The 23,952-nt window shown below is 36.9% G+C and overlaps 1 protein-coding gene and 1 long non-coding RNA gene across 2 annotated transcripts; one reads left to right on the forward strand and one right to left on the reverse strand.

Moving 5' to 3' along the window:
* Positions 1-389: 389 nt before the first annotated feature.
* On the reverse strand, positions 390-23,717 carry LOC106417970. Its single transcript, XR_007318610.1, has 6 exons — positions 22,303-23,717; positions 22,130-22,197; positions 21,472-21,827; positions 4,311-4,412; positions 826-939; positions 390-689 (listed from the first exon to the last, which is right to left on the reverse strand). It is a non-coding gene; the product is annotated as an uncharacterized LOC106417970 (long non-coding RNA).
* LOC106377722 lies at positions 15,639-19,389 on the forward strand. Its single transcript, XM_048746141.1, has 2 exons — positions 15,639-16,578; positions 16,615-19,389. The coding sequence occupies exon 2, from the start codon at positions 16,895-16,897 to the stop codon at positions 17,828-17,830; it is 936 nt and encodes a 311-aa protein (XP_048602098.1). The 5' UTR covers positions 15,639-16,578; positions 16,615-16,894; the 3' UTR covers positions 17,831-19,389.
* Positions 23,718-23,952: the final 235 nt, after the last annotated feature.

The raw sequence follows: 23,952 nt of genomic DNA on the forward strand, positions 1-23,952 counted from the left end.
GTATTTACGTGAATTACGATCAACACGTTCTGTCTCAAAGTTTTTGAAATGGCACATGCCTGAATGTAGGCCCAAACGATTTTTCCCTAACCGATTTGTCTAAATGGCCCACGGCAAGCAAATATTCAAAAATTCGGTAACAGTATAACATATCTTAACAGTATAAATTCTCTAACGATTTTCCCTTTAATGAATCAGAATATACTAGCTTGCCCATGAAGCATAATAGCTTGCCCATGAAGCATACATAATAACTACCCTAATATTTGTTTCATTTAATTCGTTTATGTTAAAAAAGATATCTAAACCAACAGAATTGTAAATATTGTTAAGATATGTAAACAACCGAAAACAATATCGATCTCTAAATATTTTTTCTTGATCAATACTCTAAGGGTTTCCTATATTGAATTAAGAATATACAAGAGATATTTTTTTGACCAGACATTTAGAACCATCGATTAACCTACTGCTATATAAACACCTACAACATGCCTAAGATTTCTCACATTTACTCACAACTACATTAGCAATCAAAAAAAAAATGTCTTCCGCAATGAAAGTGACCCCTTTGAAAGATGTGAAACCCTTCAAGAGTGGCTGGAAAGTACATGTGAAGGTTCTGCACTCTTGGAAGCAGTACAACCCAGTGCACGGGGACACCCTCGAGATGGTGCTATCCGATGAAGCTGTGAGTGTTCTAATACGTGTTTTGTTATTTGTTGTTTAGCGTAATATATAGCTTTACGTTTGTTCACTAACTCCTCAATTTTTTTCAACCTGAACTAGGGATGTAAAATACATGCCTCTTGCAAGAGAACTTACATGGAGAGTAAAGGCCGCATTCTTCCTGTTGGAGCATGGAGAACAAGACTTAGGTTCACCCCTAGGGTGAATCTTTAAATTCACCTCTCTTCTTATTACCAATCAAAATACCACCTATATTAATAATAAAATAGATTAATTTTATTTAAAAAAATCTGAAATAATTGAAAAAAAATAATAACGCCAATTTTAATGATACTAACGCCACAAACTAAACCCTAAACTTTAAATCTATACCCTAAACCCTAAATCCAAATCTTAAACCCTAAACCCAAACCCTATATCCTAAACCCAAATCCTAAACCCTAAACTCAAACCCTATATCCTAAACCCAAATCCTAAACCCAAATCCTAAACCCTAAACCCAAACCATAAACCCTAAACCCAAACCCTATATCCTAAACTCAATTCATAGACTCTAAACTCAAACCATATATCCAAACCTAATCCCTACACCCTAAATTCAAATCGTAAACCCTGAACTCAAATCCTATATCCTAAAGGTTTGGGTTAATGTTGATGTTGTTTCTTTAGGGTTTAAGATTTGGGTTTAGAGTCTAGGTTTGGGTTTAGGATCTAGGGTTTGAGTTTAAGGTCTAGGGTTTGGGTTTAGAGTGTACGGTTTGGGTTTATGGTTTAAGATTTGGGTTTAATATATGGGGTTTGGGTTTAGGGTTTAGAGTTTGAGTTTAGAATTTAGGGTTTAGGGTTTAGGGTTTAGATTTAAGGTTTAGGGTTTAGAATTTAAGATTTAAGGTTTAGTTAATGGCGTTAGCGTCATTAAAATGAGCTTCATTATTTTTTTTCAATTATTTTAGATTTTTTTTTTTAAAAATAATATATTTTATTATTAATTTATATAGCATTTTGATTGGTAATAAAAGGGGAGGTGAATTTAAAGGTTCACCTTAGGGGTGAACCTAAGTTTTGTTCGAGCATGGAGGCACATTCAGAATTTCACCCTCAGTCCTTCAACTGGCATGTACCGAGCAACCGATCATCCCTTCAAAATGAGCATCATTCAGAATACGGCAATCACAAGGTCTTCTCTTATCAACGAAGACATGTTTCTAAGCTTGGTGGACTTCCAGACTGTTTTGGGTGGATCACTGAAAACATGTTTTCTCATTGGTAATTATTTACGCAATCTTCTTATCTATTGTACTCTTGTGGCCTCTGGCTAAGTATTGATGTTTTTTTTTTGAAGATGTGATTGGTCGAGTTATGGACTTGGGAGATCTTGAAACTATTCAAGTCTCAGGCAAACCAAGAATGAAAGTGGAGTTTACCCTTCGCGACATGAAGTTTGTATTCCTGAACAAACTATTTTTTTTAGATATCAAGTTAAATTGGTGATGCTGATATTTTTCTTTATATTTTAAATAGTGATGCTCGTGTTCCCTGCTGTCTGTGGGGTAAATTTGCGGAGATCCTCTACGAGGGGTGTAGTAAAGACGAAGAAGGGAAGCCCATTTGTCTAATAAGGTTTGCAAAGATTGGGAGATTTAGAGGTATAAGCTTACTTCAATCTATTAATGACCTTATAATAGGGTTTGTAAGGAACATGTTATAATATTTATTTACTTTTATAAAATCTGCAGGTGAACTCCAAATCACCAATGCTTTTGAGGCATCACTGCTCTTGATTAATCCTGACATAGCAGAAACTGCGGCTTTCAAACAAATGTAGTGTTTTTTTAATTATATGATAATTACTGCCTATACATGTAATATTATACTACTCTCTTATATTATTTGGTTATAAACGTTTGTTAGGTTTGTTGATGAGGTTAAACACCTCGCCATTTGTGAGGGTCATGATGAAACACTTGATTTGGAAGAGGTGAAAAGTATCCAAGACAAGCGTGACAAATGGATGCTCTTTCCCAAGAGAACCATCCATGGACATCTTGAATCCACTCAGGTAACCATTCGTTTTTTTATTGAAGTTGTTTGTTTCTTATAGTGATTCAATTATATTTAAAAACCACCTTATTTACTAGGTGGAGAAGTGCTTGGTCGAGTGCAAAGTCTATGGTATTGACTCGGATTGGGGCTGGTATTACTTTGGTTGCTGCACATGCAACAAAAAGGTGGTGAAAGTGGGAACTTTAGTTAAGACAATTCATGGAAAGGAGGTCACTACACATCTCTGGTGGCGTGAGGTGTGCAAAGAGAATGTTTCAAGTGTGTCACCAAGGTGAGAATTTTAGAACACTTTGTATATTCAAACCGTATGTATTTTGAAACATTCTTAATTAGACTCTCATTTACGCAATCTGCTTACTGATGTTTTTGTTTGTAGGTTTAAGCTCCATTTGATTGTTAAGGATGACACAGGAGAAACAAAACTGATGTTACTTGACCAAATTGCCAAGGAAATGATCGTCGAATCGGCTGCGACTCTCTTGAATGGATCATTTGATGAGGTATGCATTACATAGTGTCTATTTTGAGTTATTTTCGAGATTCTTGAGTTGTTACTAATATATTCTGATTTGGTCTTTTTGTCATCAAGCTTGAGGATCCTACAGATTTGCCTGACGCCATTCTTGCTGTTGTTGGAAAGACTTTCACATTTGGAATTTCTGTGGAAAAGGAACATGTTTCGTATGGATCTGAAATCTACAAGGTTGGAAAATCTACCGTGAAAGCCAAATTGTTTTCACTGAGTCAGCCAATGTTGAGAGTTCTGAGTCTGATCAAGATCTAGATCTTACAAGTGGAGAAGAGGTATGACTGTATTCTTATTTTGAGTGATGTGAAGTATTATAAATTTTAATGCATTTGTTGTATTAATAATGAGACTTGCTAAAGTTTATGTTTCTTATTTTGCAGAACTCTGTCAATCTCAATGAAGAACACATTGAAGGATTGTCCACACCATCCACCACACCATCCACGAAGAGAAAGGGAGCATGGTCAGACCCACCACGAGATATCACTTCGACTTCAAAGAATCTTCGCTCAAAAACTATCAAGGTGGAGAAGATGAGTGATTTGGAGGCTGAAGCAGGCAAGAAGACCTAAATCTGCGAGCCTGAAGTTTCTGTTTTTTTTGCTTTCTTATTTCTGAAGCGAGTTCATGTTTTGGTTTTTTTTTTTAATAATTGTTTGGTTTTCGTTTTTTATTTTTGGTTATGTTTTTGGTTAAACTTATTATAATAAAGTATTCTTCAGATAATTTCTTTGCCTTTTTTCCTTTAATTTGTTAATTGCTATATTTATTAAAAAGCATTGCTTGCTGTGTAAGCTATGATTTAGTCTAAAATTGCTCAACTGTAGACTAAAATTTGTTAACTGTTTTGATTGTTTACATTCATAAAAAGTAACTATGTATCGCAATCCACTGTGTTCCCTAGGTACCAATATCAGTTACATACCTAACCTCCAAACATCTATGTATTGCAATCCACTGTGTTCCCTAACTACCAATCAGTTTCATACCTAACCTGCATTAGATATGGTTTTAAGAATGGGCTTACTTTATCAAGGGGAGTTCTATATGGGCGTATCTATGAGGGAGATTCCATTGTTGCCATGTCCAAATCATCTACTGATTTCTTGCACCTTAAGTAAACCGGCTCCTGGAAGATCAAAGTTGATGATGGTTAGCAATGATTTTTTTGAGACCTATTTATAAAATAGACCCCTAATACTCACAAAGGTAATTCAATATACTATAGTTTATTTTTTAACCATAAATAAAAAAGACAATAACTAAACTTGCGCAGGCAATCCAGTAACAAGATAGTATCCTATATTCCCTAACTAATTATTCTTCAATCTGGCCAAAAGAATAACGCAGAGTCTATTTTGCAGCAGAGAACGATGAAAGATACAACCAAAAAGACAGTACCAACTGGATCTACCAGTAAGAGAAAACACAGTACAAAAAACAATGAAACTATTGCTAACAACAAGAATTCAGCTATCTTGTGTAAGTCGTCCTTGCCAAAGATATTGGATTGGTGTTCAGGAATGATGTGTTGCGTTTTGTTTTCATGTAATAAAATTCATACTTGACAAAGCACAAGCAAACATCGTGTCCACTGAAAGCACTATCAATTCAGCGACAATTGATTTTTCTAAGGAAAATACAATCATACAGGGACCAACTCAGAGGTTAAAAACTGACTGATAACATTTTCTGTAAGTCTTCATTATCCTGTAAAATTTAGTTTGCTTGAGATTGTATTGTCGGGCATTACTAATCTTTTTTACTGTCTTAAGCCCAAGCTAACTCACAGATACCACCCATTTCGTTAAGTTCACGCTTAATAGCTCAACGTCTTCGTTATAAGAGGAAGAGAACAACAAATTCCATTGAAGGAGAACTAATTATGTTATCTGATATTACCAATCAAGTTCCTTCTGGAACCACATAGACACAACAATCTTATCTCACTCCAACTCATGATGAGAGAACTAGAGCGAATACAAGAATTCATTCAACGACTACGCCTACTGGAACTAAAACAGAAGACCAAGTCAAAGGAAACCCGTGTGCATCTGCTAAGAGGCTAAGAAAGAACGATTCTTCATGTAAGTCATGTGCTATTCAGTTAGTCCCTGTGTACGTGTTGTATTGCTCTTTACGGTTTTGGTTTTATTAAATTGTGGTTCTGATGTCATTTACCAGCCCGTTCTAACCTTCACACACCACCAACTTCTTTTCCTACAAGCTCTATACCTCTATCTGATACGACCGTAAGGACACAGACACAACAAGAGGTTCTAACTCCTACATTTGAATCATCTAAGTCCAGATTAACAGCTAAAGGTGATTATTATTTGTGTTATCTTTTTTTCTGAGAAGCCTTGGGAAGTTATCAAGATCATAACATTATGTCTGCATAATTTATAAAATCTGTTTGTTTTCAGAAAAAGGAAAAGGAAAAGCTGTTGCCTCTGGAAAAAAAAAAACAAAAACAGTTCATGGTATGTTGTTTATGTTATAAAGGGCGTATTGAATTCACTGATTATGTATACATTGTTTTGAGGAATTTATATATCCTTCATGCTTTGTTTTATAGCAACAGAAACAGAAGGAGTTGGCCTTCATGGTGATGGATACTCGAGTGAAGAAAATGATGAATCTATATATCATGATTATGAGGGTAATTAATACGCACGAATCCTATGGATAGTTTAATGTTCTTTAATGTTAAAAATATGGAGAATAGCGATAGAACTTAACATGAAATTTTTAAAATAAAAGGTGCATATGAAGTCGAAGGAGAACAACATTATGATTGCAGCAGTGAAGAAAGTGACACGGAGTCTGAATCAAATGTGAATTTTGACATTATGTCAAAAGAATCAGACACAGTTGGACCCTCCAAAAGGAAAACTTCTTCGAAGGGGAAAAACAGTTGGCTAAATTTTTATTTTTTAAGTTTAATTCGTTTCATTGACTGTGCTTGCCTATAATTTACCAATTAGTTTTCACTACAAGAAAACACAGTTTTAGCAAGGAAATTTAACGATGAAAACTAATCCTCGTGAAATTACGTTGACTTAACGATGAAATTGCGAGGAAATAAAGTTTCCTCGTAACGGCCTTGTAAAATACCGAGTAATGCGTTTCCTCGTAAAATCGTCGTAAGTTGACGTGGTTTTTCCGAGAAAAATGTGTTTCGTCGCAAATTCGTCGTAAAATTAGCATGATTTTTACGAGGAAATAACTTACGAGGAAAGAACGAGAAATCCACCAACTTAACACGTTTTTTTTGCCACCAACCTAATATTTCGTCGTAAATTCGTAGCAAAATTCAACTACCAGATTCGAAAATTTTCTATAAATATGGAGGTTTGAACATAATTTTAAGCACACCAACAAGAAAAAAAAACGTGAAAAAATGTCGGGCTTGGGAAATATTTTCGAGTTGCGGAGGTGGATGTATATGCATAGAGATGCTAACGGGAGAGTGACGAAAGAATATCTTGCTGGGTTGGAGCGTTTTATGCATCAAGCAGATTCTACACCGCTCGCCCAAGAAAGCGGTAAAATATTCTGTCCTTGTAGAAAATGTAACAATTCAAAGTTGGCAAATCGTGAAAATGTTTGGAAGCATTTAGTAAATAGAGGTTTCACGCCAAATTATTATATCTGGTTTCAACATGGAGAAGGTTATAGTTATGATCAGAATGAAGCTAGTAGTAGTAATAGCAACTTTCAAGAAGAACCGGTTGATCATCAATTGCATAATGCACATAGTTACCATCAGGAGGATCAGGCAATGGTAGATTATGATAGGGTTCATGATATGGTAACTGATGCATTCGTAGCTCATGATGATGAAGATGAAGAACCTAACATAGATTCAAAAAAGTTTTATGAAATGTTAGATGCGGCAAATCAACCACTTTACACTGGTTGTAGAGAAGGTCTCTCTAAATTGTCATTGGCTGCTAGAATGATGAATATTAAAACTGATCACAATCTACCTGAAAGTTGCATGAACGAATGGGCAGATTTATTTAAAGAGTATTTGCCGGAAGACAATGAGTCTGCTGATTCTTATTATGAGATTCAGAAACTGGTTTATAGTCTTGGGTTGCCTTCGGAGATGATAGATGTTTGCATCGACAACTGCATGATCTACTGGGGAGATGATGAGAAGTTGGAAGAATGTCGATTCTGCAAGAAACCACGATTCAAGCCGCAAGGAAGGGGACTTAATAGGGTACCGTACCAAAGGATGTGGTACCTACCAATTACAGATAGATTGAAAAGATTGTACCAATCGGAGCAGACTGCTGGAAAGATGAGGTGGCATGCCGAGCATACTCAGACGGATGGTGAGATGACTCACCCATCAGATGCAAGAGCCTGGAAACATTTTAACAAAGTACATCCGAATTTCGCTAGCAATAGCCGGAATGTGTACCTCGGATTATGCACAGATGGATTTAGTCCATTTGGAATGTCAGGGAGACAATATTCATTGTGGCCAGTCTTTCTTACGCCATACAACCTGCCACCGGAGATGTGCATGCAACGGGAGTTTTTATTCTTGACCATATTAATACCCGGTCCGAAGCATCCAAAAAGGTCACTTGATGTTTTCCTACAACCACTGATAAAAGAGTTGAAGGATTTGTGGTCAACAGGGGTGAGGACGTATGACTGCTCAACGAAGAAGAATTTTACGATGCGAGCTATGCTTTTGTGGACCATAAGTGACTTTCCTGCCTATGGGATGTTGTCTGGATGGACTACACATGGGAGATTAGCTTGTCCATATTGTAATGGAACGACAGATGCATTTCAACTGAAGAATGGTAGAAAGACAAGTTGGTTCGATTGTCACCGTCGATTTCTTCCAGTTGGCCATCCGTACCGAAGAAACAAGAATTTGTTTAGGCACAAAAAGGTTGTGAGAGACACTCCTCCTCCATATCTAACTGGAGAACAAATTGAAGCGCAAATCGACTACTACGGAGCTAACGAAACAGTTCGCTGGGGTGGTAATTGGCATGTCCCTCGTAATATGCCTGATTCTTACGGTGTTCATCACAACTGGCACAAGAAGAGTATATTTTGGGAGTTACCATATTGGAAGGATCTTCTTCTGCGCCACAACCTTGATGTGATGCATATAGAGAAGAATTTCTTTGAGAACATCATGAATACAATATTGAATGTCCCAGGGAAGACAAAAGACAACATAAAATCGAGGTTGGACTTGCCGGATATTTGCTCAAGAAGTGAGTTACATATAAAAAGCAATGGCCAAGTTCCCGTTCCAATTTTTAGATTGTCTTCAGAAAAAAAGTCGGTTTTGTTCAATTGGGTGGCATCAGAAGTGAAGTTCCCTGATGGGTATGTTTCAAATCTTTCAAGATGTGTTGAAAAGGGTCAAAAGTTCTCCGGGTTGAAGAGTCATGATTGTCATGTCTTTATGCAACGACTTCTGCCATTTGCATTTGCGGAGCTACTTCCAACAAACGTACATGAAGCACTTTGATATCTTGTATATTTCCATTATCTTATCCATTCATCCATGTGCATTTTGATCATATAGACTAGGATTTAGCCATGTTTAGGTTGCATTTTGCATACATAAGTCTTTATCAGGTATTGGAGTACCACATGGAGTTCTCGGAGACATTTGGGTGTGTTTGGAGCTCGAAAGAGGTGTAAAGATGATCATTGGACGAGCAGAGCGTTGGGAGCGACTTCCCGGAGCGACACCAGCAAGTCGCTCTGACATGCCTTTTCAGAGCGACCTTACCAGAGCGATGCAGAGAAGTCGCTCGCCATTTCATCCCGGTGGAAGCCGAAAACTGACCCGGAGCGACCTATCAGAGCGACCACTCCAGGTCGCTCCCGAAGCCCAGAGCGACTTGGCCAGAGTGACACCCCGAGGTCGCTCGCATTTCTATCGCATGACAACAACACAATGGAGCCAGAGCGACCTCTCGCAGCGACACAGCGAGGTCGCTCCCGAAGCATGGAGCGACTGCTCGGAGCGACGAACGGAGGTCGCTCGCATTTTCATCACTCGGGAACGCGAGAACGAGTCCGGAGCGACCTCTCGCAGCGACACAGCGAGGTCGCTCCCAAAGTGTGGAGCGACTACTCGGAGCGACGAGCGGAGGTCGCTCCGCGTCTTATTTCTGCTCGAACTTATGATTTCTCAAGGGCCTTTTGGTCATTTCATGATGCACGTTTTTATTTTCTAAACCTATGTTTTAATACTCTGTAAGCCACCAGGAGGCAGATCTATCTTTGTTCTGAAGAAAACCACCAAAAACCTTGAAAAAGGGGATCTCTTTGATTCATTGATCACATGTTCTACTGTTGATTTCTATTCTATTATCTGTATTTTCTCTGAATGATTAATCTGAAATCCAATATGGGTTTAAGAGGAATCATGGAGATTAGTGAGTAATCACCTTTTGAATTCATGGGTTAGGGAGATTAAGGGTGATTAGGTTAGTTCTAGGATGTTTTAGTGTAGATCATTCTTGTTCCTTGCTAGTAGAGTATTCTTAATGCATCTTCTGAGTTGGCCACTCAAAAGTTGATCAATAGGCATTTCCCACCCGAAAGGTGTTTGATGAAATGCCTGAGACAACTCTCCTAGGCTTTTAGTATACTTTGCCAAAGACATTTGTTGTTAAAGATGCTAAGATAGCTAATAGACTTGTTAGTAATGATTGCTTTCATATTATTCAACCAAAGACATTTGATGTTTGAGATATGTTAGCAAATGAGCATTCATCTAGACATAGAGCCTGCTTAGAATTGTGTCTAGACTTAAGGTTGATAGTTTGATTGATCATTTGTCATCCTTAGTTTGATACTTGATCACCCAAGGTCTGATCCCTATGCCCATGAGTTCTCTTTTCCCTTAGTCAAGAAAATATCATTCTGTTATTGATTTCTAGTATTAGTAGTAGTTGAAAACACATCTAAATCATTGGTTGCACTTAGATTAAGTGAGTACTAGCATTCTCGGTGCTTTAATATCCCTCAGAACTGGTTCGACAATCACTATACTACAACATTTGTCTTAGGAGCCTTGAAAACTCCTAATATCACACTTGCAGGTAGTTTACAATAGGACAATAATATTAAATTGGTTTAGTTTACAATAATAGTATTTGACTAACAATGTGTTTAATTGTTTTTGGAATAGGCATTGGAGCATTTTTCAGGGATTTGAGCACACGCACTCTTAAAGAAGAAGTCGTAGAACAGCTTCAGGAGAACATTCCTATCTTATTGTGCAACTTGGAGAAGATATTTCTCCAGGCTTTTTTGACGTGATGGAGCATCTAGCTATCCACCTCCCATATGAGGCATTGCTTCGTGGACCGGTACATTACGGATGGATGTATCAGTACGAGCGAGCCATGAAATATTTGAAGGGAAAAGCAAAGAACCTCGCCAAAGTTGAAGGTTCTATAATTGCTGGAAGTTTGACAGAAGAAGTTTCTCACTTCACATCGTACTACTTTGCGTCAAAAGTACGTACCCGAAGAAGAGCTCCAAGAAGATATGATGATGGTGGCGTTGCGCCCACATATGCAGTTGTTGGTGTTCCAGAAATCTTTAGCCAGATTGGACGACTTGGTGGGAAATCAAAACAGGTTTGGTGGTCGAGTGAAGAAGACGCTCATAGTGCACACACCTATATTCTACTCAATTGCGAGGATCCATTGATGCGTTATTTTGAAAGGTAACTTAAATTGAGTATACATTATATAATTGGGAGAGATTAATTCATGTAAAATGTGATTTTACAGCATGTTTGTTTCACAAGTCGAAGAAACATTTCCTGGTATATCCACAAGTGACGTAGACAAAAGAAAAGATCAACACTTTGTTAAGTGGTTGAAGAATCAGGTATTAATCAAATACTTTTAAAATTTTCATACATGAATGATTTGTATTTCAACGTTCTTTTTATTTTTAAATAGGTTGATTATGACGACGATGCAGATTATCCTAAGTGGTTACACGAAGTAATTCAATCTCCACTTGTAAAGGTCACCACATCACAGATGTATTTCACACGAGGCTATACTTTTCACACATATGAGTATGGTAAACAGTGGGCAACCAGTAACTATGGAATTTGTGTGAAAGGAGAAACAGATTTCTACGGAATCTTGACGGAGATTATTGAAGTCGAATTCCCAGGGATATTGAAGCTAAAATGCGTCCTCTTCAAGTGTGAATGGTTCGACCCCGTCGTCAATAGAGGTGTTCGGTTGAACAAATTCGGTGTTGTAGATGTCAACGGTGGCCGGAGGTACAACAAATTCGAGCCCTTCATCTTAGCTTCACAAGCAGACCAAGTTAGCTTCCTTCCATACCCTCGGATGAGAGAGTCGGGTATAAATTGGTTAGCCGTGATCAAAGTTACACCTCGAGGACGAATCATCATAGGAGAAGAACCACCATTGCAAGAAGAACAAATAAATGAAGTTCATGAACCTGAACAAGAAATTGATGACATCCTTCTCATTGATCCGCATAATCACGAGTATGAAGATCTTACCGAAGATCCCACGGAGGAAGCTGTTGAAGACGAGTTTCATGAAAATGATGATGTTTCAAGTGATGACGAGAATGTCGATGAATCCGATTAATGTATTTGATATTTGTATGAGTTTGATTTATTATATTATATTAAAGATAATGGGAGTTTATTTATAAATAAGATATCGACATTAATTATAAGTAAAGGAATTGTGTTTTTATAATTTTCGGTTTGGATTAGAATGAATTGCTTGAGGTTAAAGGATAGAAGTGTTTGATATATGAAGTAGAAGATAAAGAAGATGTGGTTTGGGGTTTGGCGTTTCGTTTTAGGGGTTTAGAGACAGTCGTCGTACTTTCCACGTTACCTCACGGGAATTTTACGACGATTTATAATACATTACCTCGCATATTCCACGGTAACAGTAAACGTCGTAATAGCCTCATTAACTTACGTGGAATAAGAGACGCTTTATAATTAAAAAAGCGAACCTCGCTTATTCCACGTAAGACCAAAACGTCGTAAGAGCCTCGTGAACTTACGTGGAATGAGCGAGGTTCGCTTTTTTATTTTACTTTTCGTCGTTAATTCGTCGGTAAATATAAACCCTAAACTAAAATGAAACCCAAATCCCTAAACCCCAAATGTGCAAACCCTAAAACTCCCCATCCTACTTCATATAAACTAAAAAAAAATTATTTTCTATTTTATATAAACTTAAAAAAAAAGAGAAGAAAGATATTGGAAACACATATGACGAGATACGTCAAATTCAAAATTGTAGAGTGTGTTTGATTTGTTGTGTGATATGTCAAATTCAAAATTTGTAAAATTGTTTTCCAACGTATTAAACCTTTCAAATTCAAAAAAATATATATATTGAAGTTAAAGGGTTAGAAATATATGAAGTATAAGATAAGAAATATAAGAAAGATAGGGTTTGAGGTTTGGAGATAAGAAAGATAGGGTTTGAGGTTTGGGGTTTAAGATTTTAGGGGTTAGCAAAAAAATCCTCGCTATTTGCACGTAATGTCGATGATAAAAACAAAAATCGTCGTAACAGCCTCGTGAAATTACGTGGAATAAGAGACGCTTTATAATTAAAGAAGCGGACCTCGCTTATTCCACGTAAGATGAAAACGTCGTAAGAGCCTCGTGAACTTACGTGGAATGAGCGAGGTTCGCTTTTTATTTTACTTTTCGTCGTTAATTCGTCGGTAAATATAAACCCTAAACTAAAATGAAACCCAAATCCCTAAACCCCAAATGTGCAAACCCTAAAAAAAATTATTTTCTATTTTATATAAACTTAAAAAAAAAAGAGAAAAAAGATATTGGAAACACATATGACGAGATACGTAAGATATTGGAAACACATATTAAACCATTCATATTTGATACGTAAGATATTGTAAAATTGTTTTTCAACGTATTAAACCTTTCAAATTCAAAAAAATATATATATTGAAGTTAAAGGGTTAGAAATATATGAAGTATAAGATAAGAAATATAAGAAAGATAGGGTTTGAGGTTTGGAGATAAGAAAGATAGGGTTTGAGGTTTGGGGTTTAAGATTTTAGGGGTTAGCAAAAAAAACCTCGCCATTTGCACGTAAATCGATGATAAAAACAAAAATCGTCGCAAGAACGACGTAAAATAAAAGACGGGCCTCTGTATTTCCTCGCAAAAAAAACACGGGACTCTGTATTTCCTCGTTAATTTGCGTGGGCCTTGCGACGAAACGAAAGACGGGCCTCTGTCTTTCCTCGTTATTTTGCGATTAATCTTCGACGAACCGTAATCCTATATATAGGCGAAACCGCTGGCCCTCTTCATTTCCTCTCTATTTCCTCTCTACAGCCTCTCTATTTCCTCTCACCATGGTAAGTCTCTCATTCCTCTCTAAGTAGTTTAGGGAATTTAGATTAGGTGGTTAGTTTAGGGAATTTAGTTTACGAAATTAGTTTAGAAAATTTAGGTTTCGTAATTTTATTAATTACGTAGTTAATACTGTTCATAATTTTTTTTTTACTCTTGACTTTAATTTAGAAATTTAAATTTTGCAGACTATTCGCAAGCACCAGCGTACTGCTCACTACTCGCAGATGTTCGGTCCACCGGGTAGTCGGTTAGACCCACCTTCACTTCCCGGTTCTTCTTCAGCTCCCGGTTCTTCGGGTCAGCAGGAGACCGTCCCCGAGACTCAATCTTCTCAGAGAGTCTCGCCTTCTTCTACGGCATCGCCATCAGTTCCTCATGTGCCTCCTCCGATTGCTCCTCATCCGATGCCAGCTCCTCATGTGCCTCCTCAGATGCCCGCCAATCAGGTTCATGCTGATTTGATGGTGCCACCGAGTTGTCCTTACTCTCAGTACACTGTTGAGGACATTCTCGGTTTGCCAGGCAGAGAAGGCTTACCGATCATAGACCTCGACCGACCTGACGGAACTCTCTGGTATGTATGTTACATTAATTTTTTTAAATTCATTTGTGACTTTAATAAATATTTAAAACTTTAAATTTGTTTTTTTTTTCAGGTTTGGGGTTGATAACTGCCTTGCAACAGAAGTAACCGAGACGATTAAAGGTTACTTCTCCATGGCACATCCCAACTGGAAATCCACTCCGATCTACATCAGAAGGACGTGGTTCAAGATTTACGCTGTAAGTTTTTACAATTTACTCCTGATTTATATTTTTTTAAATTTTATTTTTCTAAACTAATTATTAATATTTTTTTTTTTGCAGCAAAAATTTAATTAGTCCATGGGGGTCACTGAGAAGGTGCGGAAAGAGTTTATTGACAAGGCGAAGAAACGTTTGTTGGACACGGTCTCCAACTGGAAGGGTGACTGGATCGTGAAGGGCTATGAGCGGGGCAAACCCTCAACCATCACCACAGACGTGTGGGATGGCCTCATCCGTTATTGGAGGGATCCTGATGCCATGAGAGTCGCCCAGTCTTGCTCCGCCTCCCGTAACTCGGTAGATGAGCACGGCCACAGGGCGATGCAACATAGTACGGGCCAAAAGCCACACGCCCGCGTCCGTTTGGAAATGGTACGTAATTTAAATATTTAACTTTTTGATTTTTAATATATATATATATATATAATAAAAACTTTCTTAACTGTTTTTAGGCCAAGGATTTGGGACGTTTACCGACTCTTATGGAACTTTTCGATCGGACCCACAAGAACAAGGCGGGCGGATTTGTAGATGAGAAGTCTGAGAAGATCTACAATGATGTGGCAGCTCGTATTGACGAGCGTGAGACCCAGCTGGCGCAGGAGTCCGCCGACGGATCACCCGTCGTCTTATCCACAATAGAAGTGGATAGAATTTACGAGGAGGTAAATTTTATATAAATTTTTTATTAATTCCATTTTACTTTAAAATTTAAATTTTAATATATATTTTATTGTTTTTTAAGGTCGCTCCTAGGAAAAAGGGACGTGTGTTGGGGATTGGTTCCGTCAACGATGTTCCGAGAGCGACTTCCTCTTATGGCCAGAGACGGGATGATGAAGTCTCTCAGCTGCGCGACGTGTTGGAGACGACACAACATCAGCTGACGTCGACACAAAACGAGTTGGCCTCGACAAAAACGTCGTTCACAGCTCGTATGAGTGGTCTCGAGAACTTCTTGGACGTCATAGCGGCCACAAATCCGGAATGGGAGGCCATGTTCAGGACCATGAAACAACAAAACCCCATTCCAGGCGAGACATCCGTGCAAGTCAACGAGGCAGATCTCTCGAGAAGGAGCGAGGAATTCTACGACGCGGCAATGCAGCATTAGTTTTTTTTTTGTTATTGTATTTTAAAATTCAAAACTTATTTATATATTATATAATTTCATTTTGATTCGGCCAAAAAAAAATTTTCTATTCGATTTAATTTCAATTAAAATTTTATTAATAAATTAAATAAATATAATTTTTATTTTATTTTTATTTATAAATTCAGTAAATAGAAAACAAAGTAATTTCGTCGCTAATTCCCGATGTATTAACGAGGAAAATTAACGACAAAATCTCGAGGAACTATTAACGAGGATTTTACGTGGATTCTATTTCGTATACTTTACGATTCAATTACGACGAAATATTTTCGTGTTCTTTACGTTTTTATTACGACGAATATATTTAGAGGTTTTTGCGGGTCTTTTACGACGAATCCTTTTCGAGTTTATTACGAGGAAGCACAACAACCGCGTTACGTGGAAAGCCCACGTGGTCTTTACGAGGAAAACTTAATTCTTCTTTACGAGGAAAATATAACCTCGCTAATGGACGAGGAAATGGCGACGAATCTTCTCTTACGACAAACGTATAACGACGAAACGCCTTTTATCGCCATTTCCTCGTAACTCTTCTTTTACGAGGAAATAACGACGATTTTGACCGTCGTTAAATTTGTGTTTTCTTGTAGTGTTTGTTCATTTTTTTCCCACTTTCAGGATACATCGACGAAGGTGATGCAACACATAAATGTGAGCATTGTGGGGCTATCATGTGGTATGGTGAAAGCATAAAGAGGAAGAGATATGCCCGTAAACCTAAATTTTCAATGTGTTGTGGGCACGGTCAGGTTCAGCTGCCACTGTTAAGAGATTCCCCCACCATATTGAAAATATTTTTGACAGAGGATGATGAAATGAGTAGATATTTTCGTGAGAATATTAGAGTTATCAACATGGTTTTCTCATTTACATCTCTTGGTGGGAAAGTGGACCGCTCTGTTAAAAAAGGTATTGGCCCTCAGATGTTTCGCTCTGTTAAAAAAGGTATTGGCCCTCAGATGTTTCAGCTTCAAGGAGAGAACTACCATTTGATGGGTAGTCTAAAGCCACCAAACGGTGAACCCAAGTTTGGTCAGCTTTATATTGTTGACACAGAAAATGAGATAGTCAACCGATCTGGTATTCTCGGGTAATTTTTTGATTCATAGTTTAACCAGTTTGAGATATGATTTTCGTTAATAAATGAGTTTGAACTAATCTGGACGACCTCGCGTTTATATTTTTCTCAGAAAATACAAGAAATCAACTGAAAAAGCAAGGAAAGATGAACTTAGGAAAAAAAGTTATACAGGCGTTAATGGCTATGCTAGACGAGTGCAACCCCTATGTCCATCAATTTAGATCAGCACGTGATCGATTTGACACTAATCCTGACCAGACATTTCATATGCGTATCATTAGTAGTCGAGAGAAAGATGGAAGAACATATGATACTCCTACCGCATCTGAAGTAGCTGCACTAATTCCTGGAGATTTCAATTTGGACATGGATAAAAGGAATATTGTGTTGCAAGAGAAACAGACGGGATGGCTTAAGAGGATTAGTGAAATTCACCCTGCTTATCTGGCTCTTCAATATCCTCTGATCTTTACATATGGTGAAGATGGGTTCAGACTTGGGATTCAAAAGAGGGAAACGGACGCAACAGCAAAGCTAAAGACGAAGGCACTCAGCATGAGACAATGGTATGCGTTTCGTTTACAAGAAAGAGAGAATGAGTGTAATACTCTTCTCCATTCGAGAAGATTGTTTCAGCAATTTTTGGTCGATGGTTATACAACAATTGAGGCGAACAGGCTGTTTTACCTTAGAATGAACCAGAAAAGTCTCAGATCGGACAGCTATGACTCTATCCAACAAGCTGAAAACTCGGGCAAAACAGATATGCATGACCAAGGAAGTCGATTTGTGCTACCAGCATCCTTTACGGGAGGAGCAAGACACATGAAGAATATGTATTTAGTTGCCATGGCTATCTGTAAATATTTTGGGTTTCCTGACTACTTTATAACATTTACTTGCAATCCTAAATGGCCGGAGATCACCAGGCATCTACAACCCAGAAAGCTTACTGTTGAAGATAGGCCAGAGATTCTCTCCAGAATCTTTAAAATCAAATTGGAATCTCTTATGACAGATTTAACAGATAAACAACTTTTGGGGAAGACATCTTCGGGTGAGTTATTCAGTACGATTTGACCATTCCTGTTTTTGGTCTGTAATTTATCAGTCTAATTTTTTTATTTTTTTTGCAGCAATGTATACGATTGAGTTCCAGAAACGTGGCCTACCCCATGCACACATTCTGTTATTCATGCATCCTTATTCCAAGATTAGAACAAACGATGACATTGACAAAATCATCTCAGCAGAAATTCCAGATAAAGAAAAAGACCCAGAGCTTTATGAAGTGGTTAAGGACATGATGATCCATGGTCCTTGTGGAGCTGTTAATTTAAACTCTCCATGCATGGAGAATGGGCAATGTTCGAAGCAGTATCCTAAGCCTCATGTTGAAAAAACATATGTGAACAAGGAAGGATTTCCAGTTTATAGAAGAAGGAAAGAGGGGAATGGATTTATAGAGAAAAAAAGGATTCAAGTGTGACAACACCCATGTCATACCTTATAACAAGGAGTTGTCTCTTCGTTATCGAGCTCACATTAATGTGGAATGGTGCAATCTGAATGGTGCTGTAAAATACTTATTCAAGTATATTAATAAAGGCAGGATCGTGTTACTGTTGCTGTTGAACCTCCGGATAATGGTTCGTCGAAAGAAAATAGTTCTGTACCAGCAGGTGATTAACGTGCATTAGAAGTAATTATTTAACTGCTGTGAGCAGTGTATTTTTTTGTATGACATTGTCTGCTCTCTACTAACGGATTTGCTTTAATGTTTTTCAGATGTGAGTGCGCCTAATTCTGAGACTTGCACAAATGCAGCTTCAAAAGAAGAGAGTAGAAATGAGATCAAATGACTTTTTTAACTGCAGGTGCAAATTATTTCGACTCTGTTTTTGCTTATATTTCGATTTTTAAAATATTTTAAAGTTAACATCTATGACTATAATTTTTTTACAGATATGTATCTGCAAGTGAAGGTGGATGGAGGATCTTTCAGTTCCCAATACATTATAGATCAACTCCAGTTGAGAGAATACAATTTCACCTACCAGGAAAACAGATCATTGTTTTTAAGGATGATGACACATACGAAAAAGTGACCAGCCGAAATCTCATTGAAAATACTATGTTTCTGGGCTGGTTCGAATTGTGCAAGGTTAGTGAAGTTGCTCGGACTCTGACTTTAGCTGAGATTCCAACAATGTTTACTTGGAATAAAAAGGAGAAGAAGTTTCATGATAGAAAGAAAGGATTTAGTATTGGGAGAATCAATTATGCACCACGTAAGATCGAAGAAGCTTACTACATGCGTGTCTTGCTAAACATTGTTAAAGGTCCGTTTGAGGATAAGGACATAAGAACTTTCAACGGTGTTGTTTATGAAACATATAAAGAGACATGTTTTGCAAGAGGGCTACTTGAAGATGATCAAGAATATATTGATGAGCTTGTGAGAACAAGTTTTATTGGTTCGGCATCATACATGCGCCATGCATTTGTGATCATGTTAATGTCTGGTACTTTGTCAAAGCCTGAAGAGGTGTGGGAGAATACTTGGGAATTTCTTTCTGAGGACATTCAATATAAACGAAGACAGCAACTGCATCGACCAGGTAATATATGATATTTATTTGAGTCTGATTGCGTGGATTATATTACTAAAACACCACTTAACGAATCTGAACTTGTGACACACGCATATCTTTGTTTGTCGGATGAAGAAAAAAAAGAAGCAGCCCTTATAGAGATCGAAAAGATTTTAAAAAGTAATGGAACTTCTTTGGCTAACTGGACCTCTTTGCCACAGCCAATCCCATACATCATTAATGAAAACGTGCTGATTATGGATGAGCTCAGTTACAACCGGGAGGAGTTAAAAGCTGATCATGATCGTGACTTTCTAAAACTCACTGATGCACAAAGGAAAATCTATGATGAGATTACCGATGCTGTTTTTACTAAGAAAGGAGGTGTGTTTTTTGTTTATGGGTTTGGTGGAACTGGAAAAACCTTCTTGTGGAAGCTGCTTTCTGCTGCTATCAGAATGAGGGGTGAAATCTGTCTGAATGTGGCATCAAGTGGACTAGCTTCTCTATTGCTACCAGGAGGAAGAACAGCACATTCTAGATTCGGGATTCCTATAAACCCATATGAGTTTTCTTATTGCAATCTGGTACCAGGAACTGATCAGGCGGATTTGGTGAAAGCAGCCTCTCTTATCATCTGGGACGAAGCTCTAATGATGAGTAAGCACTGTTTTGAGTCTTTGGATAGAAGCATGGCAAATATAATTGGAAACAAAGATAACATACCATTTGCCGGGAAAGTAGTTGTCTTGGGTGGAGATTTTAGACAAGTACTGCCAGTTATTCATGGAGCTGGAAGGCCGGAAATAGTTCTGGAGTCACTTAACTCTTTTATCTCTGGAAGCATGTTAAAGTTTTAGAGCTAACAAAGAACATGAGGCTGATGTCAAATGATCTCACACCTGAAGATGCAAAAGAATTACAGGAGTTTTCGCAGTGGATTTTAGATGTTGGAGATGGAAAAATTGGTGATGGAAACGATGGTGAAGCTCTAATCACTATTCCAGATGAGTTTTTGATTCTTGATGGTGATGATCCAATAGATTCTATAAGCAAAGCAGTATATGGGGATGCTGTTTCTTTACTGCAGAATAGAGAACCTAAGTTTTTTCAAGAAAGAGCAATACTTTGTCCTACTAATGAAGATGTGAACATGATTAATCAGCATATGTTGGACAAGCTGCCAGGTTCGTTTGTGGATACGTTTTTGTTTAGATTACCGACTTCTCAATTAACGATTTGTTTGTTATAAGTTAAAATTTTCGTTGTCAATGCAGGTGAGGAAATGTTCTATTTGAGCTCTGATTCTATAGACTCTTCAGATAGGTTTTCAAAGAATGACCAAGCTCTTACTCCAGATTTTCTGAACAAAATCAAGGCATCAGGTTTACCTAAACATAGTCTCAGATTGAAGATAGGGTGTCCTGTGATGTTGCTTAGAAACATTGATCCTATAGGGGGACTAATGAACGGTACTAGACTCCAAATTACAGAAATGTATTGACTTCATGATACAGGCTAAAGTCATTACAGGGGAAAAGGTCGGTCACACTGCTTTTCTTCCTAGACTCTCAATAACACCTTCAGATAAAAAACTGCCGTTCAAGATGAGGAGGAGGCAACTACCTATTGCTGTGGCGTTTGCTATAACAATCAATAAAAGCCAAGGTCAATCACTTTCGGAGGTTGGTTTGTTTCTACCGAGACCTGTTTTCTCTCATGGCCAGCTATATGTGGCTATTTCTAGAGTGACTTCTAAAAAAGGACTGAAGATTTTGATTGTCGACGCTGAAGGCAAGCCTCAACGTCAAACAATGAATGTGGTATTCAAAGAGATATTCGCGAATCTTTGATTTTCGTTTTGCATTTGTTTCTCAGGACAAGTTATACTACCTCCAATTTGATACTGCTTTTTATTTACTTTTAAGCAAAACAATTTGTTTCAAACAAGTTTTTTACAATAAGGATATTGTAGTAATTTGAACAATTCAAACAGTCCATCAAACACACAAAAAAAACACCACACTTCAATCCACATTCATCAAACAATCTCCGGTTTTTATCCTAGCTACCAGTATCAGTTCACAATCTAATCTATACAATTTGAACCTCCTAAAATGCACTTACTTATTGGTTCGTATTGCTTTGGCATTATGTATTTGTCCCATGGTCCTTCAGCTGAATTAATCTGTGTCTTCAAACTTTTAACTGCATGACCAGGTCAAGAATTGTAACACTTTTTAGTCAACGGACTCAAATATAAAACACCTAAAGTTTCTCATCTATGTCCCATGTCAATAAATCTGTAACTAATCAAGTTATATTTATATGTAAGTTACACTTTTATATTAATGTAAAAGAAGAAAAAGTATCAGGAAGTAACTTATCTTTGAATTTAAAATAATGTTGTTGTCCATAGACGAATGACATCTCTTTGATAGTTGTGATCGGAATATTTCATTTTCTCCGAGAGTACATTGTTCCTGAAAAGAAAGAAAAAATTAACCCTTTTAAACAAAACCGTAGGAATTTGAACAATAATGATATTGGAGGTATTTGAACAATTCAAACACTCCATCTAACAGACATAAAAAAACACCATACTTCAATCAACAATCATCAAAAAATATCCGGTTTTTATCCTAACTACCAGTTTCAGTTCGCAACCTAAAAATCTCAGATTAACTGTTACCGTTTTCATGAATAACAATATAAGCATTAGAAGTTTAAAAATCTCAGATTAACTGTTAACTATGGATAATTTCATGAAGTGATATTATATTACCATTTTGTTGTCTTTCAAATATCGACAATCATCTCAAAACCATGGTTCTTCTCAAACATCCCTTCGATCTTGCATGCAAAATAGTTAAGAATTTTTTTTTAGATCTTGATCGGTGTTCCAGATGTGTAAAGAATCTAGTCTTAATCTAAAAGAAAAAGTTAGAGGCATATCACCTAAATAGATCGGAAAATGTTGAAGCACTTGGTGGATCTTCCGTGTGCTGAATCGTCGGTTTGACTTTGATCCAAATCAGATTAATCGGTTGCTCTTTCATTTGCTACAGAACGTGTTCACCTCTTCAAGCAACCTTGATTCCGTCATTACCACCATGGATTTGTGTTTTTGGAGCTTTGAATGGCATCTCAATCGTCATTTCAGAGGTGAACCTGAAGACAATTTTACCGAAAAAGAAACGTCCCAGACAAAAGAATTATCTTTCCTTTACTGTTTTTTTTAACGTGATGGTCAAAGACCACGAGTTTTGTCGGTAGAAATCTAAAATATTTATTTTACCATGGGTTTTATCAACATAAAATACATAAAATGGATATTTACATAAAATACTGATTGGGCCAAACTAATGGTAAAATATCTTGCAAGTTATGACCAGAATACTTCCAAATTATTTTGGGCCAAGATCAGCACGCGGAAGTTCATTTTGTCGGAACAAATATTTCATTTGGGTCGAGTTTTATATTGGGCCGAGTTTTGTCTGTACAAATATTTTCGTTTGGACCATTTGGGCCAAGTTATAATATTTATATTAATAAACATTCACACATAATTATTAATATTTCTTTTTCTCAATATAAGTAAACTTTTTAAAAATAATATAATAATAGTTTATTCACAAGTTAAATCTGTTAAAAAAAACTCTTTGAAAAAGTCGGTACATATAAATGAAGATTGATTGAAAAAATACCACTTTAAGTTTTTTTTTTAAAAATCAAGTTCAATTTTATATATATAAATACTGAGGAATAAAATAAAAATAAATTAATATCATAAAAAATACATGAACATATTACATGTCACAAAATTTTCCAAATTTTATAAAAAACATTAAGAGAAAAATAAACCCGCGCTTTAAAAGCGCGGATCAAAATCTAGTAACTTATTATAACCGATAACACACAAACAAAATTTCCTTTTTTCTGATCCGTTTCTCTACCACATGTTTGAACTTACTAAATCAGTTAAATTAAGTAATTTATATATTAGTAAACAATATTAATGATTAAAATCTACATTAAAATGGTGTACTTCGCTCAATCCTCAGCGCGCCACGTCAACAATTTGTGAACCCTACTTTTTAGAACTATGAAAAAGTGTCAAGCCCATGGCTCTAACCCGGGTTATTGAGATATAAACACCAACATTTATACCACTAAACTAAATCATACTTTGTACATTGATGGCCAAAACTAATATATATTTATGAAGGTCAGAAGCCCTTGCTTTCTTCGGCTTCCTCTAAGGGCCGGGCCTACAAGTATATTATACGTTTCTTTTTTAAATGGGATTCATCACGTTATATAAAAAAAAAGCTCAAGTTTGCAACAATTATTGTTTTTTCCATATTGTAAATTGTCGTCGTTTAACATGAGTTAAGGTTATTTTCATCATTGTCTCAGACAAGTCTGAGTTACAGAGTTGCACCATGTGTGTTCGTAATCTATTTTTTCACCGGTGAACTCTTCATCTCCCCATCTTAAATCGCTTGATCTTAAACGTTCCTGATTTGTAGCCCCTCTATAAACCATATATATATGATTCTCATCTTTGATGAACCCAATCTGCATCTCCACAAAACTCATTGATTC

This window comes from Brassica napus, chromosome C1 (assembly GCF_020379485.1).
Source record: "Brassica napus cultivar Da-Ae chromosome C1, Da-Ae, whole genome shotgun sequence".
NCBI lineage: Eukaryota > Viridiplantae > Streptophyta > Magnoliopsida > Brassicales > Brassicaceae > Brassica > Brassica napus.

Bases quoted from the DNA above. Each gene is read 5' to 3' on its own strand.
- LOC106377722 (XM_048746141.1), top strand. From the start codon at position 16,895: ATGAACTTAGGAAAAAAAGTTATACAGGCGTTAATGGCTATGCTAGAC.